This window comes from Ambystoma mexicanum, chromosome 6q (genome assembly GCF_040938575.1).
Source record: "Ambystoma mexicanum isolate Mex_15411 chromosome 6q, UKY_AmexF1_1, whole genome shotgun sequence".
NCBI classification, from domain to species: domain Eukaryota; kingdom Metazoa; phylum Chordata; class Amphibia; order Caudata; family Ambystomatidae; genus Ambystoma; species Ambystoma mexicanum.
The window spans coordinates 1,384,275,059-1,384,289,039 of NC_090937.1; the positions used below are offsets into that span (position 1 = coordinate 1,384,275,059).

General features: G+C 45.0%; 1 protein-coding gene across 1 annotated transcript in view; it reads left to right on the forward strand.

Annotated features, from left to right (window-relative positions):
• The window catches only part of GPR78 (G protein-coupled receptor 78), a 437,396-nt gene that overhangs the window by 3,099 nt on the left and 420,316 nt on the right, over positions 1 to 13,981 (forward strand). Inside the window, exon 2 of the mRNA XM_069632029.1 lies at positions 5,025 to 5,138. Coding sequence (XP_069488130.1) covers positions 5,025 to 5,138 — 114 coding nt within the window. The remainder of the gene's footprint in view (positions 1 to 5,024; positions 5,139 to 13,981) is intronic.

Consider the following 13,981-nt stretch of genomic DNA (forward strand, 5'->3'; position numbering starts at 1 on the left):
GGGGAATGCAGGTAACATAAAGCAATTCTGTATATCTTCAGAATACCTCATCCGGCACAATGCTGTCGCTACTTGCGCATATGTGGGGGAAAGCCAGGTAGTAGAATGCCAATTCTTCACATGTTCATAATAACTAATCATGCACTATGATATGCTACCTGGGCATGTGTAGGGGAATGCCAGGTAACAAAAAGCAATTCTGTATATCTTCAGAATACCTCATCCGGCACAATGATGTGGCTTCTTGGGCATATGTGGGGGAAAGCCAGGTAGCAGAATGCCAATTCTTCACATGTTCATAATAACTAATCATGCACTATGATATGGCTACCTGGGCATGTGTAGGGGAATGCCAGGTAACAATCTTCAGAATACCTCATCCGGCACAATGATGTGGCTTCTTGGGCATATGTGGGGGAAAGCCAGGTGGCAGAATGCCAATTCTTCACATGTTCATAGTAACTAATCATGCACTATGATATGGCTACCCGGGCATGTATAGGGGAATGCAGGTAACATAAAGCAATTCTGTATATCTTCAGAATACCTCATCCGGCACAATGCTGTCGCTACTTGCGCATATGTGGGGGAAAGCCAGGTAGTAGAATGCCAATTCTTCACATGTTCATAATAACTAATCATGCACTATGATATGCTACCTGGGCATGTGTAGGGGAATGCCAGGTAACAAAAAGCAATTCTGTGTATCTTCAGAATACCTCATCCGGCACAATGATGTGGCTTCTTGGGCATATGTGGGGGAAAGCCAGGTAGCAGAATGCCAATTCTTCACATGTTCATAATAACTAATCATGCACTATGATATGGCTACCTGGGCATGTGTAGGGGAATGCCAGGTAACAATCTTCAGAATACCTCATCCGGCACAATGATGTGGCTTCTTGGGCATATGTGGGGGAAAGCCAGGTGGCAGAATGCCAATTCTTCACATGTTCATAGTAACTAATCATGCACTATGATATGGCTACCCGGGTATGTATAGGGGAATGCAGGTAACATAAAGCAATTCTGTATATCTTCAGAATACCTCATCCGGCACAATGCTGTCGCTACTTGCGCATATGTGGGGGAAAGCCAGGTAGTAGAATGCCAATTCTTCACATGTTCATAATAACTAATCATGCACTATGATATGCTACCTGGGCATGTGTAGGGGAATGCCAGGTAACAAAAAGCAATTCTGTATATCTTCAGAATACCTCATCCGGCACAATGATGTGGCTTCTTGGGCATATGTGGGGGAAAGCCAGGTAGCAGAATGCCAATTCTTCACATGTTCATAATAACTAATCATGCACTATGATATGGCTACCTGGGCATGTGTAGGGGAATGCCAGGTAACAATCTTCAGAATACCTCATCCGGCACAATGATGTGGCTTCTTGGGCATATGTGGGGGAAAGCCAGGTGGCAGAATGCCAATTCTTCACATGTTCATAGTAACTAATCATGCACTATGATATGGCTACCCGGGCATGTATAGGGGAATGCAGGTAACATAAAGCAATTCTGTATATCTTCAGAATACCTCATCCGGCACAATGCTGTCGCTACTTGCGCATATGTGGGGGAAAGCCAGGTAGTAGAATGCCAATTCTTCACATGTTCATAATAACTAATCATGCACTATGATATGCTACCTGGGCATGTGTAGGGGAATGCCAGGTAACAAAAAGCAATTCTGTATATCTTCAGAATACCTCATCCGGCACAATGATGTGGCTTCTTGGGCATATGTGGGGGAAAGCCAGGTAGCAGAATGCCAATTCTTCACATGTTCATAATAACTAATCATGCACTATGATATGGCTACCTGGGCATGTGTAGGGGAATGCCAGGTAACAATCTTCAGAATACCTCATCCGGCACAATGATGTGGCTTCTTGGGCATATGTGGGGGAAAGCCAGGTGGCAGAATGCCAATTCTTCACATGTTCATACTAACTAATCATGCACTATGATATGGCTACCCGGGCATGTATAGGGGAATGCAGGTAACATAAAGCAATTCTGTATATCTTCAGAATACCTCATCCGGCACAATGCTGTCGCTACTTGCGCATATGTGGGGGAAAGCCAGGTAGTAGAATGCCAATTCTTCACATGTTCATAATAACTAATCATGCACTATGATATGCTACCTGGGCATGTGTAGGGGAATGCCAGGTAACAAAAAGCAATTCTGTATATCTTCAGAATACCTCATCCGGCACAATGATGTGGCTTCTTGGGCATATGTGGGGGAAAGCCAGGTAGCAGAATGCCAATTCTTCACATGTTCATAATAACTAATCATGCACTATGATATGGCTACCTGGGCATGTGTAGGGGAATGCCAGGTAACAATCTTCAGAATACCTCATCCGGCACAATGATGTGGCTTCTTGGGCATATGTGGGGGAAAGCCAGGTGGCAGAATGCCAATTCTTCACATGTTCATAGTAACTAATCATGCACTATGATATGGCTACCCGGGCATGTATAGGGGAATGCAGGTAACATAAAGCAATTCTGTATATCTTCAGAATACCTCATCCGGCACAATGCTGTCGCTACTTGCGCATATGTGGGGGAAAGCCAGGTAGTAGAATGCCAATTCTTCACATGTTCATAATAACTAATCATGCACTATGATATGCTACCTGGGCATGTGTAGGGGAATGCCAGGTAACAAAAAGCAATTCTGTATATCTTCAGAATACCTCATCCGGCACAATGATGTGGCTTCTTGGGCATATGTGGGGGAAAGCCAGGTAGCAGAATGCCAATTCTTCACATGTTCATAATAACTAATCATGCACTATGATATGGCTACCTGGGCATGTGTAGGGGAATGCCAGGTAACAATCTTCAGAATACCTCATCCGGCACAATGATGTGGCTTCTTGGGCATATGTGGGGGAAAGCCAGGTGGCAGAATGCCAATTCTTCACATGTTCATAGTAACTAATCATGCACTATGATATGGCTACCCGGGTATGTATAGGGGAATGCAGGTAACATAAAGCAATTCTGTATATCTTCAGAATACCTCATCCGGCACAATGCTGTCGCTACTTGCGCATATGTGGGGGAAAGCCAGGTAGTAGAATGCCAATTCTTCACATGTTCATAATAACTAATCATGCACTATGATATGCTACCTGGGCATGTGTAGGGGAATGCCAGGTAACAAAAAGCAATTCTGTATATCTTCAGAATACCTCATCCGGCACAATGATGTGGCTTCTTGGGCATATGTGGGGGAAAGCCAGGTAGCAGAATGCCAATTCTTCACATGTTCATAATAACTAATCATGCACTATGATATGGCTACCTGGGCATGTGTAGGGGAATGCCAGGTAACAATCTTCAGAATACCTCATCCGGCACAATGATGTGGCTTCTTGGGCATATGTGGGGGAAAGCCAGGTGGCAGAATGCCAATTCTTCACATGTTCATAGTAACTAATCATGCACTATGATATGGCTACCCGGGCATGTATAGGGGAATGCAGGTAACATAAAGCAATTCTGTATATCTTCAGAATACCTCATCCGGCACAATGCTGTCGCTACTTGCGCATATGTGGGGGAAAGCCAGGTAGTAGAATGCCAATTCTTCACATGTTCATAATAACTAATCATGCACTATGATATGCTACCTGGGCATGTGTAGGGGAATGCCAGGTAACAAAAAGCAATTCTGTATATCTTCAGAATACCTCGTCCGGCACAATGCTGTCGCTACTTGCGCATATGTGGGGGAAAGCCAGGTAGTAGAATGCCAATTCTTCACATGTTCATAATAACTAATCATGCACTATGATATGCTACCTGGGCATGTGTAGGGGAATGCCAGGTAACAAAAAGCAATTCTGTATATCTTCAGAATACCTCATCCGGCACAATGATGTGGCTTCTTGGGCATATGTGGGGGAAAGCCAGGTAGCAGAATGCCAATTCTTCACATGTTCATAATAACTAATCATGCACTACAATATGGCTACCTGGGCATATGGGGGGAATGGCACTGTGCAATACTCTACATGTTCCGAATACCAAATCATGCACCCTATTGGGGCTCACTGCGTAGATGTGGGGCATAGCAGGTAACAGAAGGCCAATTGTTCACATGCCCAGAACATCTCATTATATTTTAGGGATACATGACTCCTACGTTATGAAGCACTTAGCTGACATGCGTGTGAAGCACCTGGCCATACGATGGCACTACTCAAGCCTACCTCGGAATTATGACATAGCAATATCTGCTGAGTCCACTATGGAACACTCCTGCCATACTCGTATGCACTCGCACATGCAGAAATCGTGCATACAAAAAACTCTGTGCCCACAAGAAACACGGTCATACGAGTTTATATCCCAGAATACACGACCATCGACTTGATTAGAATTTTTAGACTACGTATTAAAAAATTGAAAGGTTGATTAATTTAACCAAATCAATAAAAAAAAGAAAAAAATACTAGTGCTTGCTTTATGTAGTCAATATGGGTTGCATTGCGTTTCTTACCTCAAAATGATGGCTAAGACAAGAACATATGAAACCTTAATTGTAGATGCGTTCAAAGTAGATTTTGCGATAGGAAGAGATGCTTCTCTGGTGTGCCTCGCGCAGCGATGCATTGCCATACAGCTTACAATAACAGTCACGTGATAACATGGGTGATATTGTTACCCAGCCACTGCGAATACAGCTCAACAATGGTTTAAGAATGAACGTGCAAGACGTTCGTATTGTTCTGGCATTACGGCTCGCGTGGGGTGTGTTTGCTGTCCACACGGCGAGCCGTGCCGTGTTCCCGCAGAAGCCGTGCTCCAGATTGCTCCACTACAGAGTGCCTTGTAAGCACTCAAGTCCTTTCTTCTCATATCTGCCTTTACCCGTACGCTTTGAGTCCAGTGGTGTAAACTCTGTGGTTGTGTATTATTATTTCCAGTTTGTAAAGCCTTCTCTCTGCACTTTTCCCTGAACTCACCTCTCTGCCTTTCACTTTCAGCGTGAGGCAGCGGTGCCTCAGTGAGCAGAAACGGAGGCGTCAGCGTGCCACCAAGAAAATCAGCGTGTTTATAGGCTCGTTCGTGGTCTGCTTTGCTCCATATATCATCACAAGGTCAGTGTCACGCAGTAAAGATCTCCTCGTTGCTTTGCACAGTTTTCTGGACAAATGCACGCTACCAGAGAGGCAATGTATGGCCCGCATATGCAAATACGCGCCCTTCCAATCGGGAGCTGGGGCAGTGCTTTTCCAGGCTTGCCATACCTAGTTTACCTTTGCATTCTAGGACTTGTAATTGTGGATTTGTGATGGGAAATCCAGGACTACAAGTCCCAGAATACAAAGCAAAAAAAACATTTCTGGCCAAACACCACCTAATGGAATAGGGCTTGTTGGCATGTATGCAATCCTGTTTTTAGAGGTTGGGGTTTACAACCGTGTGTTCATAAGAAGACCCGAATTGAGTGAAAAGTCTGTCGATCAAAGGATGCCTGATCACGTGATCAGGACGATGTATGCATCACCTCTTTCTCTGGTCATTAGTTGAGCATTAAAAAGTGCATGCATTGATATGTGTTTGAATGGCTGAGATTGATAGCGTTTAGCGTGGTTTTCTGGTGTCTGGATACAGAATGTTCAAATATATATAATCCCCCACACCACCCCTCTCGGTGGATAGATACCATTTCCATCATAGGTGCTTATTGCTATTTAGGACTTGCAAGGGTTAAAGTGCATTAACGCAGAGGCAGCACTCGTAGGGACCACATTTTGGTCAATCAGATGCGAGTGCTCCAGTGTGTTGTCTTAACACGTCACAGCGAAGTGCAAACACCTGTCAGCACACCATGTATGTGGGCAATGCGAGGGCCACGCCTACTCCGCCACTTCTCTGCGCATGTTCTCTGCACATGCGCTGGTGCGTGTCTCCTCGTGAGGCACGCTCTGCTTCAAGGGGTGCGAGGGGAGCATCTTGTGGGACTCGCGGATTCTGGTCCGGAGGGGGCCCTTTCTTGTCGCGGTGGTATTAAGGTTTGGAGGCACTAGTTCAGGTTTCCCCATCGGAAGAGCAGCAGCACACGGGGGTGTATGTAGATCCGATGAGGGGCACCGGTGCTCTGCATTACATTTTTAAAAATGCAGATTTTAACCTGAATCTGTCATATAGCTCGCAGCCGCTCCAGGGATGTTCCTGGCTGCACGTTGCTTTCGAGGACAGTATCCCCATGCCCGCTGTAAGCGCGTGTATCCTGCTCGTGTCTATCAGTACTCACGCTTTTTTGTGGAACGTTGTATATACTCTTTTTGGGCACGGTTATTAAGCCCTGGCTACTTAGCAACCACTGTCTCGGGCCAGCCATTTGTACATCTGCCACCTACACTGGGGGCATACATTTAGGTGTAGTCGAAAGTACATTTAAACAATGAGAAAGTCATTTGCGCATGCTCTGCTACTAGTGGCAAAGACTCCATTATGCCGCAGGCGTCGAAGGTTGGTCTAATAGTAATGGCAGTGGCAAATTACGGACAGAAAGTGAAGCTCACGGCCATTGGCCAAATATTAGATGCCCACTTTCCACTCTAGGGACAAGAGCCCAGGTGCCTTCAATCACAATGTGTTTTTTTGTTTTTGTTTTAATAGATGGCACAACCTTACATGTGAAGCAGTGAAGCACTGTAACATGGTATAGGGTGATATGATACACTAATATTGATATAATTACAAGGATAGACTATTCAGAGTGCCATTTTATTATTATTATTATTATTATTATTCGTTTATTTGTTGATCGGAGACCTAGCTTGGAGAAGCAAACGAGTGCTTAACAACCATAGGGAAAAGAACATGGGGAGGGGAGCAGAGAAACAGCAGAAGGTGGGGAGCTAGCAACAAGGGAGGAGGAAGGTGGACAATTTGTCAGCAAGGGATCTACAAGCAAACAGGGAAGAAAACCGTGGGGATCAGATCACACAGACCTAGGTAGGGTGGGTAGTTGAGTTTGGGAGGACCCATTCCTTGAAAATGAGAGAGGGTCCTGAGGTCCTTCCTGAGGTCCTACCTGAACTATAGAGGCGAGGGGGCGAGTCTGATATTGACAGGCAGGAGATTCCAGAGTCTTGGGGTATAGACAGAGATGGTTCTTTCTTTGATGCACCGGCCGAGTTCAATTCTGCACATGTCCTTAAATCTGGATAATCGCAGGCCTCCAGCTTTGGGACTTCAGGCTAACAGCCTTGTAAATGATGCAGCTGGATTTTAAGATGACACTGCCAGTGCGCTCGATGCAGGTTGTGGTGAAGTGGTCAAATTTGAGGAATCATTTGCAGCATGAGGACACACCTCAGGCGCCCCACGGTAGTTATCGGAAAATACCTTTGAAAGGACATTGCCACCATCCAGGTGGGAGAGGACCAAAGGCTTGAACAGCAGATCTGAAGCTGTTTTCTGAGATTAAGGGCTTGAATTTCCACAGAAGATAAAGTTATTACCAAGCTGTTTGTGCCATCCTTTAGATGTGCTGTTTAAGGAGAGGTGACTGTCACTGTCAAACTGAAGGGACATGTCATATGTAGCTATCTGGGGTTATAAAGCCCTCAATGTGTATACCAGCGAGCCAGGTGTGGATGTCAGGGTGTTTGTGTTATTGGTCAGGAGTCGAAATACAGTCTTGGAGAGGTTGGGCTTCAGGCATGCACTGGACATCGATGACTGGATCAATGAGAGATAGGACTTGAGGCAGAGGTGTGTGTCATCTGCGTGTTGGTGGATGTGGATGTTGTGTGGAGCAAGGAGGGTTGCAAGTGATTTAAAATAAAGTTTGAAGATCCACAGGGTAGGGGTAGAGTTGGTGATCAAGAGGAATCCATTAGTACAAGCTGGTAGCGATTAGTATGGTGTGGTGTGAACCAGCTGAGGACTAACTCGAGGATCTATATGCAGCGATGTAGATTGTTGGTGGGTGCTTGGTGGTCTACTCTGTCAAATGTTGCTGAGAGGTCAAGGAGAAGCAGAGGGGCAATGATGGGCATCATCAAGGATTGTAAGGGCATGTTGATGCCTTAATGGTAGCTGTTTCTGTTCTGCATCTGGGCCTGAATCCACATTGGTAGGACTGAAGGAGGTTGTTGGCTTCTATGTGTGGAGTAGTTGCATGGCTACTGCTTTCTTAAGGGTCTTAAGTAGGAAGGGAAGATGGGTGATTGGGTGGTAGTATCAGAGATAGTAAGAGTTAAGTTTTGGTTTCTCAAGAGACAGGAGGATTTGTCCAGTCTAAAGGTCGAAAGGTTCCTTGGGTCAGGGAGCTCTTGAGGACTGTTAGGTAAGGGATGAAGTGCTTCACTAGGAAAGGTCTTAAGTATGAAACCACAGAGAATGACAACCCCCATATGATGTGGCCTTGAGGGATGCTAGGGTGGCAATAAGGTCTTCCATATTGTGTGTCTTGAAAGTTGTCTGGGTAGTTGTGGTTTTGCGAGATGGTTTGTGTAGTGTGCTGTCATTTGTAGCATTTTTGCCTATGTGTTGATGAAGACAACATTGATGGTGGATTCTTCGATGGAGTGTGGTACGGGTGAGTTGGGCAAATGGTTGATGCAGAGCTTGATGGCTTTGAGGTGTGCTCTGCTTTCATTATTGGAATTGGCTATAATATTTTAGTAGTAGTTGGCCTTGGGAATGGTGATCAGTCATCTGCGTGTAGCACAGAGTTCCTTGAGCAGGGCAAGGTAGGAAAAACTGTAGGATTTCTTCAAAGTTGTTTCTTAAATTTGATGATTTGTCTATTGAAATTCAGTTCTTGATTATACCAGGGTGTGGATGGTTTAGGCTTCAGGGTACATTGTTTTCCTGTGGTATGGCGGTTGAGGTTGCTTGTGAAGGTCATGTTAGGTTCTTGGAGAAACGAGTTGCAGTCCTGGTTCGTCAGAGGTAGATCAGCTGATGTGAAGTAGAGTTTGACAAGACTTTTGTGAGAGCCTCCATTGGCAATTTCTTGAAGGAGCTGAATGCTTGCTTTCCTGGATTCCAATAGGATTGCTTGACTGGTGTAGTGTGACTAATGTCAAAGGGGGATTGCCAGATGGTCTGACCAGTTGTTTGGGATTGGAGAGCTGTGATGGAGGGTGGCCAGGGCACTGATGAAGAGGTTGAGGCTATTAACATTCCTGTGAGTTGGGTCTTAGGTGTGCTGTGTGAGGATCAGAGTGCCGAGAAGGCAGTGGAGATCTTCCTTCATTGTCTTGGTTGCTTGAGCATGAAAATAAGTACAAGTGGCACTACTTAACAACTGCAAGGCTTTTGTGAAATAGCTAAACCGTTGTAGCAAGATGCATGTAAGTAGATGTTTTTAGGTTGGGAATCAATTGAAGGTAATGCGCATAGGACATACTGGTTGAGGCATGAATCAGGGGCATTGAGTGCATTTACTGAAAGTCTGTTGGAGGATTATTGGCACATGTGGAAGGAAGCGCATCACAAAGTTGCAAATTGATGTATTACGTACATGAAACATTCAGGGGAACATGACAAATGTGTAAGAGTATTTCAATATGTACATTTGCACAGTTTTTTCAAGTGTATCAATACTGTCAATAATAATCTTTTATTCTATGGAGGTTGATTAATTATATTGAATGGCTGCATTTGACAACTCGAGTTATTGTAATAACATTATAGTATATTGAACACAGTAAAACTACATATTTTAATTGAAAGTTATGCTCTCGTTAATAGGTAGATATAGGTGTGCATTTGCAATTGCAAACAATGTTAATAACAATGAGTGATGTTGACATGAATAATGGAGTTGATCAAGCCGGAAGGAGTAAACATTTGGAGGAGTTGAGAGTGATTAAGTAGAAAATCTATGCAATAGATGGGTGGATGAATGGCTAGATAGGCCGACCTGCTCATAGATTGATGGCTAGTTAGGTGATAGATGGGCAGATAGATTAATACCCTTGTCTTGAGTGGTCAACAAGTGACGCTTCCTGATTTGTTGAGCAAATTGTGATCGTGGTTGATTTCAGGTTTCTGTGCATGCGTATCAATTTCCAGGTTGACATCTTCAAGGAGGAAAAAAGGAAGCTGGTTGTAAATGTTCTCAGGAATAGGCCCTGAAAGAATGTCTATTTTTGATTTTAACATAGTCAATAAAAAGTACAAGTGATCTACTGTAAATGGAATGGAATAGTAAAAATATGTAAATGCTGAAGGAAGGAAATTACCACACTGATTGGCTTAACAGTTGAAATATTCAGGACATCATTGAAGATCCCGTCATGGGTTAACAAGGCTATACCTGACAGATGTCTGCTGGGGGGACTGTGAGTTTGTGGGCAGGTTACATTCGATGCACTCAGCACAGGGTGCTGTGTGCATGTGTACGTAAGGACGGCCAGTGAGCGTGAGCCTGCTGAGTCTGGTGAGCCTTTTGCTTGGCATGGTGGCTCTTCCTGGTTGTCTTCAGTCCGGTTCTGGTATATCTGAGAGTCAGGTTTGTTAGAAGCTCACGCTTATCTTGCTCTGTTGTGTGCTTCATATTCCGTGGTATGTTTTCCCTATTAAAGCCTTCAAAGACTTCCTTTTTATTTTAATAGGAAGCAATAACCCGCATCTCTAAACCATCCTACTATCTGTCCCTGCAGACCTTGGATTGACTGAAAGCAGGATATACACTGTAAAATTATTTTAATTCATCCATATAGGTGTTTTCATTGGTGGATGTAAGTGGGGCTCCTTTTCTCTCACCTCTCTGTCTACGTGTGACCTAGTTCGCTGCACTCAGGAGATCTTGAGAGAATGCCTATTACTAGAGCCTATGTGTCGAAAATCAGGTTTGCACATGTAGCTGGTCGCGTCCCTCTACCTAAGGTCACTGAAGATGGGACAACTAAGGGTCTTGTATACAAAGATTCTAAAGTGGGGACTTTGGAGCAGGACTCTTGTGAGCAGGCTAGTCCCAGTATGCCCATAAAGCTGAGTGATAGTCATTGTCAGGGGTCCTGGTCAGAAGTGCCTGAAGAAGACTTCTAACCGTATTGAATTGTTCATGTTGCCTATTGTTAGCTGTTTTTATTGTTTTTGTGTAGCACTCAGAGGCCTTTGAGCGAGTTGGTGGTTTATAAAAAATAAATTCAATTCCATTCAACAGATATTCACATAGAAAACAAATCACATTAAAATAACCTTTTGTGACATCCACTTAGCACTAAATGGGTAAATTGATGACTGAGTTGGAATTAATCCTAAGAATAATATATGGAGACAATTTTGATATGTTTCAAGTGCTGCAGGAAAGCCTTGTTAACTTGACCACTTAAGTTGTAGATATTAGAAACCTGGGTGGGTGAATATGCCTTTCCCATTGGTCAATTTGCAGGCTATAAGAAGCAGTATGGCTCACAGTTTTCTGACAGCCAGCACATTTGTACTTTTCTTTCTTTTTCTCCAAAATCTGTGCACTATAATAGTGCTACACCCACCTCTAGTGGCCTTATTTAAAATGGCATTTTCCTATAACTACTGTCTTTTTTGTTTTGGCACTTTGGCAGCATAAGCCACTTAATCGCTAAACCATTGGTACTGTAAATGTAAAAATAAAAACAAGGAGAAAGGGGAGCTCAAGAGGAGTGTATTGCATTGGCATGGCAACTGGCCGATGCTGGCAATGAAATGGCCGAAGCACCAGCCGGGCCTTCACCCTCTAGCTTGAGTTGGCAGGCCTGCTGCTGTTGTCGGGGAGCTGTTTGTGCTACCAAATTAGGAGAAAAATGACAGAACTTAACTAGATGCACATTAGATTTTCATTTCTATGCACCAATGCTTTTTGTCAGATGAACTCCTGTCAGACTATGTTTAAAGTCTAAGCGGAGTGATCTGTTGGCAGACGGAGACTGAGGCAGCCAGGCAAGCCTCTGATTTACGAGGCAGGCGAGCTGCCTTTGTTGTCTTTTGCATAGCTGTGAAGTTGAATTGAAAGCAGGATTATTCTATCCCGTGGAAGCAGGCATGCTGCAAAGGGTGCTTTTTGGGGTTGTTTAGATTTTCTGGTTTTAAAGCCACATTCCTCTTTCTCCTCGGAACTGCAGCAACCATGTTGCACTGGGAGTTGATCTCTGTGCTACCTGACTCCTTGAGGGATGGTTTTCAAAGTGAAGTAGAAAGTAGGTCCTGCATTAAAACAACACCTCATTAAAACCGCCTGTGCTTCCTCGTCTCCAGGACATTCGCACGTTTCAGCATTGAGCTAGTGCTTCAGTGTTGACACTTGCAGTGGCTGGAAACGGATTGCAGCCCTCCCTGCCTTGCCACCATAGAGGAATTTGAGCAAAGAAATACAAATCTAATGAAGGAGTTGTGTTTATTTTTAGTCAGCCCGATTTTCTCTTGCTTCAGAGAGGAGGGTAGCCTGTTCCATCAGGTCATTTACAAGGCTCTAGCTTTAATTTACTGGAAAGTAAAGGGTTCCAGCTCACCATGCAAGCAGTATCTCTCCGGAGCAGTTTCATATAAATGACCTCCAATCAGATCAACCCCTATCCACGGTGGCACTCTATAAGGCACAGTGAGGTAAAGTCACACAATAATAATAATAATACATTAGCATTTACATAGTGCTACGAACCCTCAGGTATCTGCACTTTGCTTTTTATTATGCATGGTGCAGGGGGCTCATTTATCGACCTTGGAAGGATGAAATGCTGAGTTTGGCCCTGCTGGGATTCAAACCTGCATCAGCAGGCTCTGCACAGATGTCAAAGCGTGCGCGCTACTCACTGTGCTATCCAACCGACAATATCCCATTAATTTTTAAGTCGCCTCTCACCACCGCTGCAGACTCAAATCCTTGGAGATGCCACACACCTCCTCCTGCTGTATTATTACCTGTAAAACATTCAAAAGTAATGTTATCATTGCATTGGATCAACCTGCACTTTAGATGTTTTTTGATGTGGAATCCTGCAAAGGACCAAGTGCTGAAATAACAATTTCTATCCCACTCTCTGTACCCCACCCAACCTACCCCGACTCTCTCTATCATACCGCCACTCGCTTAACCACAACCACCCTACCCCCACTGATCCACCCTACCATTATTCTCTCTATGCACCAACCCACCCTACCCCACTCTCTCTAGAACCTCACCCACCCTTCTCCCACTCTCACTACTACCCCCACTCTATACAATACCCCACCACCACTCCCTCTACCCCCACCCACCCGAATCCACCCCTACTCACTCTACCAGTACCCACCCACTGTACTCCCACTCTATCTACACCATCCGCTATATCCCCTATTCTCTTTACCAACACCCATCCTACCCCCACTGTCTCTATTCTCACCCACCCACCATATCCCCACTCTCTCTACCCCCACTGCCCCTACTCCAGCCCCACTCTCTCTACCCCATCCACCCACCCCACCCCCACTCTCTCGACCAGCACTCACCCACCATTCCCCCACACTCTCTACCAGCACCCACCTATCCTTTCCCAACTCTATACACCAAATACCACCCTACTCCTACTCTCTCTACCCCCGCCTAACCACTCTACCACTACTCTCTGTTCCCCATCCACTCTATCCCCACTTGCTCTACCCCATCCACCATCCCTACCCCCACTCTCACTACCATCAAATGCCCCACTCACTGTACCCCCACCTTCCCACCTTATCCCCACTCTCTCTACCCACACCCACCCTACCCCACTCTCTCCACTGCCACCCACCCTACCCCACTTCCTCTACCCCCACAAAACCCTACCTTACCGCTACTCTCTCTACCCCACACCCAACCCTCACTCTTTCTACCCCCACCTATCCCCACCTTACCCCATGCACTCTACACCCACCCACCCTACCCCCATACACTCTACCCCCACCCACTCATCCTACCACCACCCACCCTGGCAACCCCCTCCCACACTACCCCGACTCACCCTCACTACCCCCA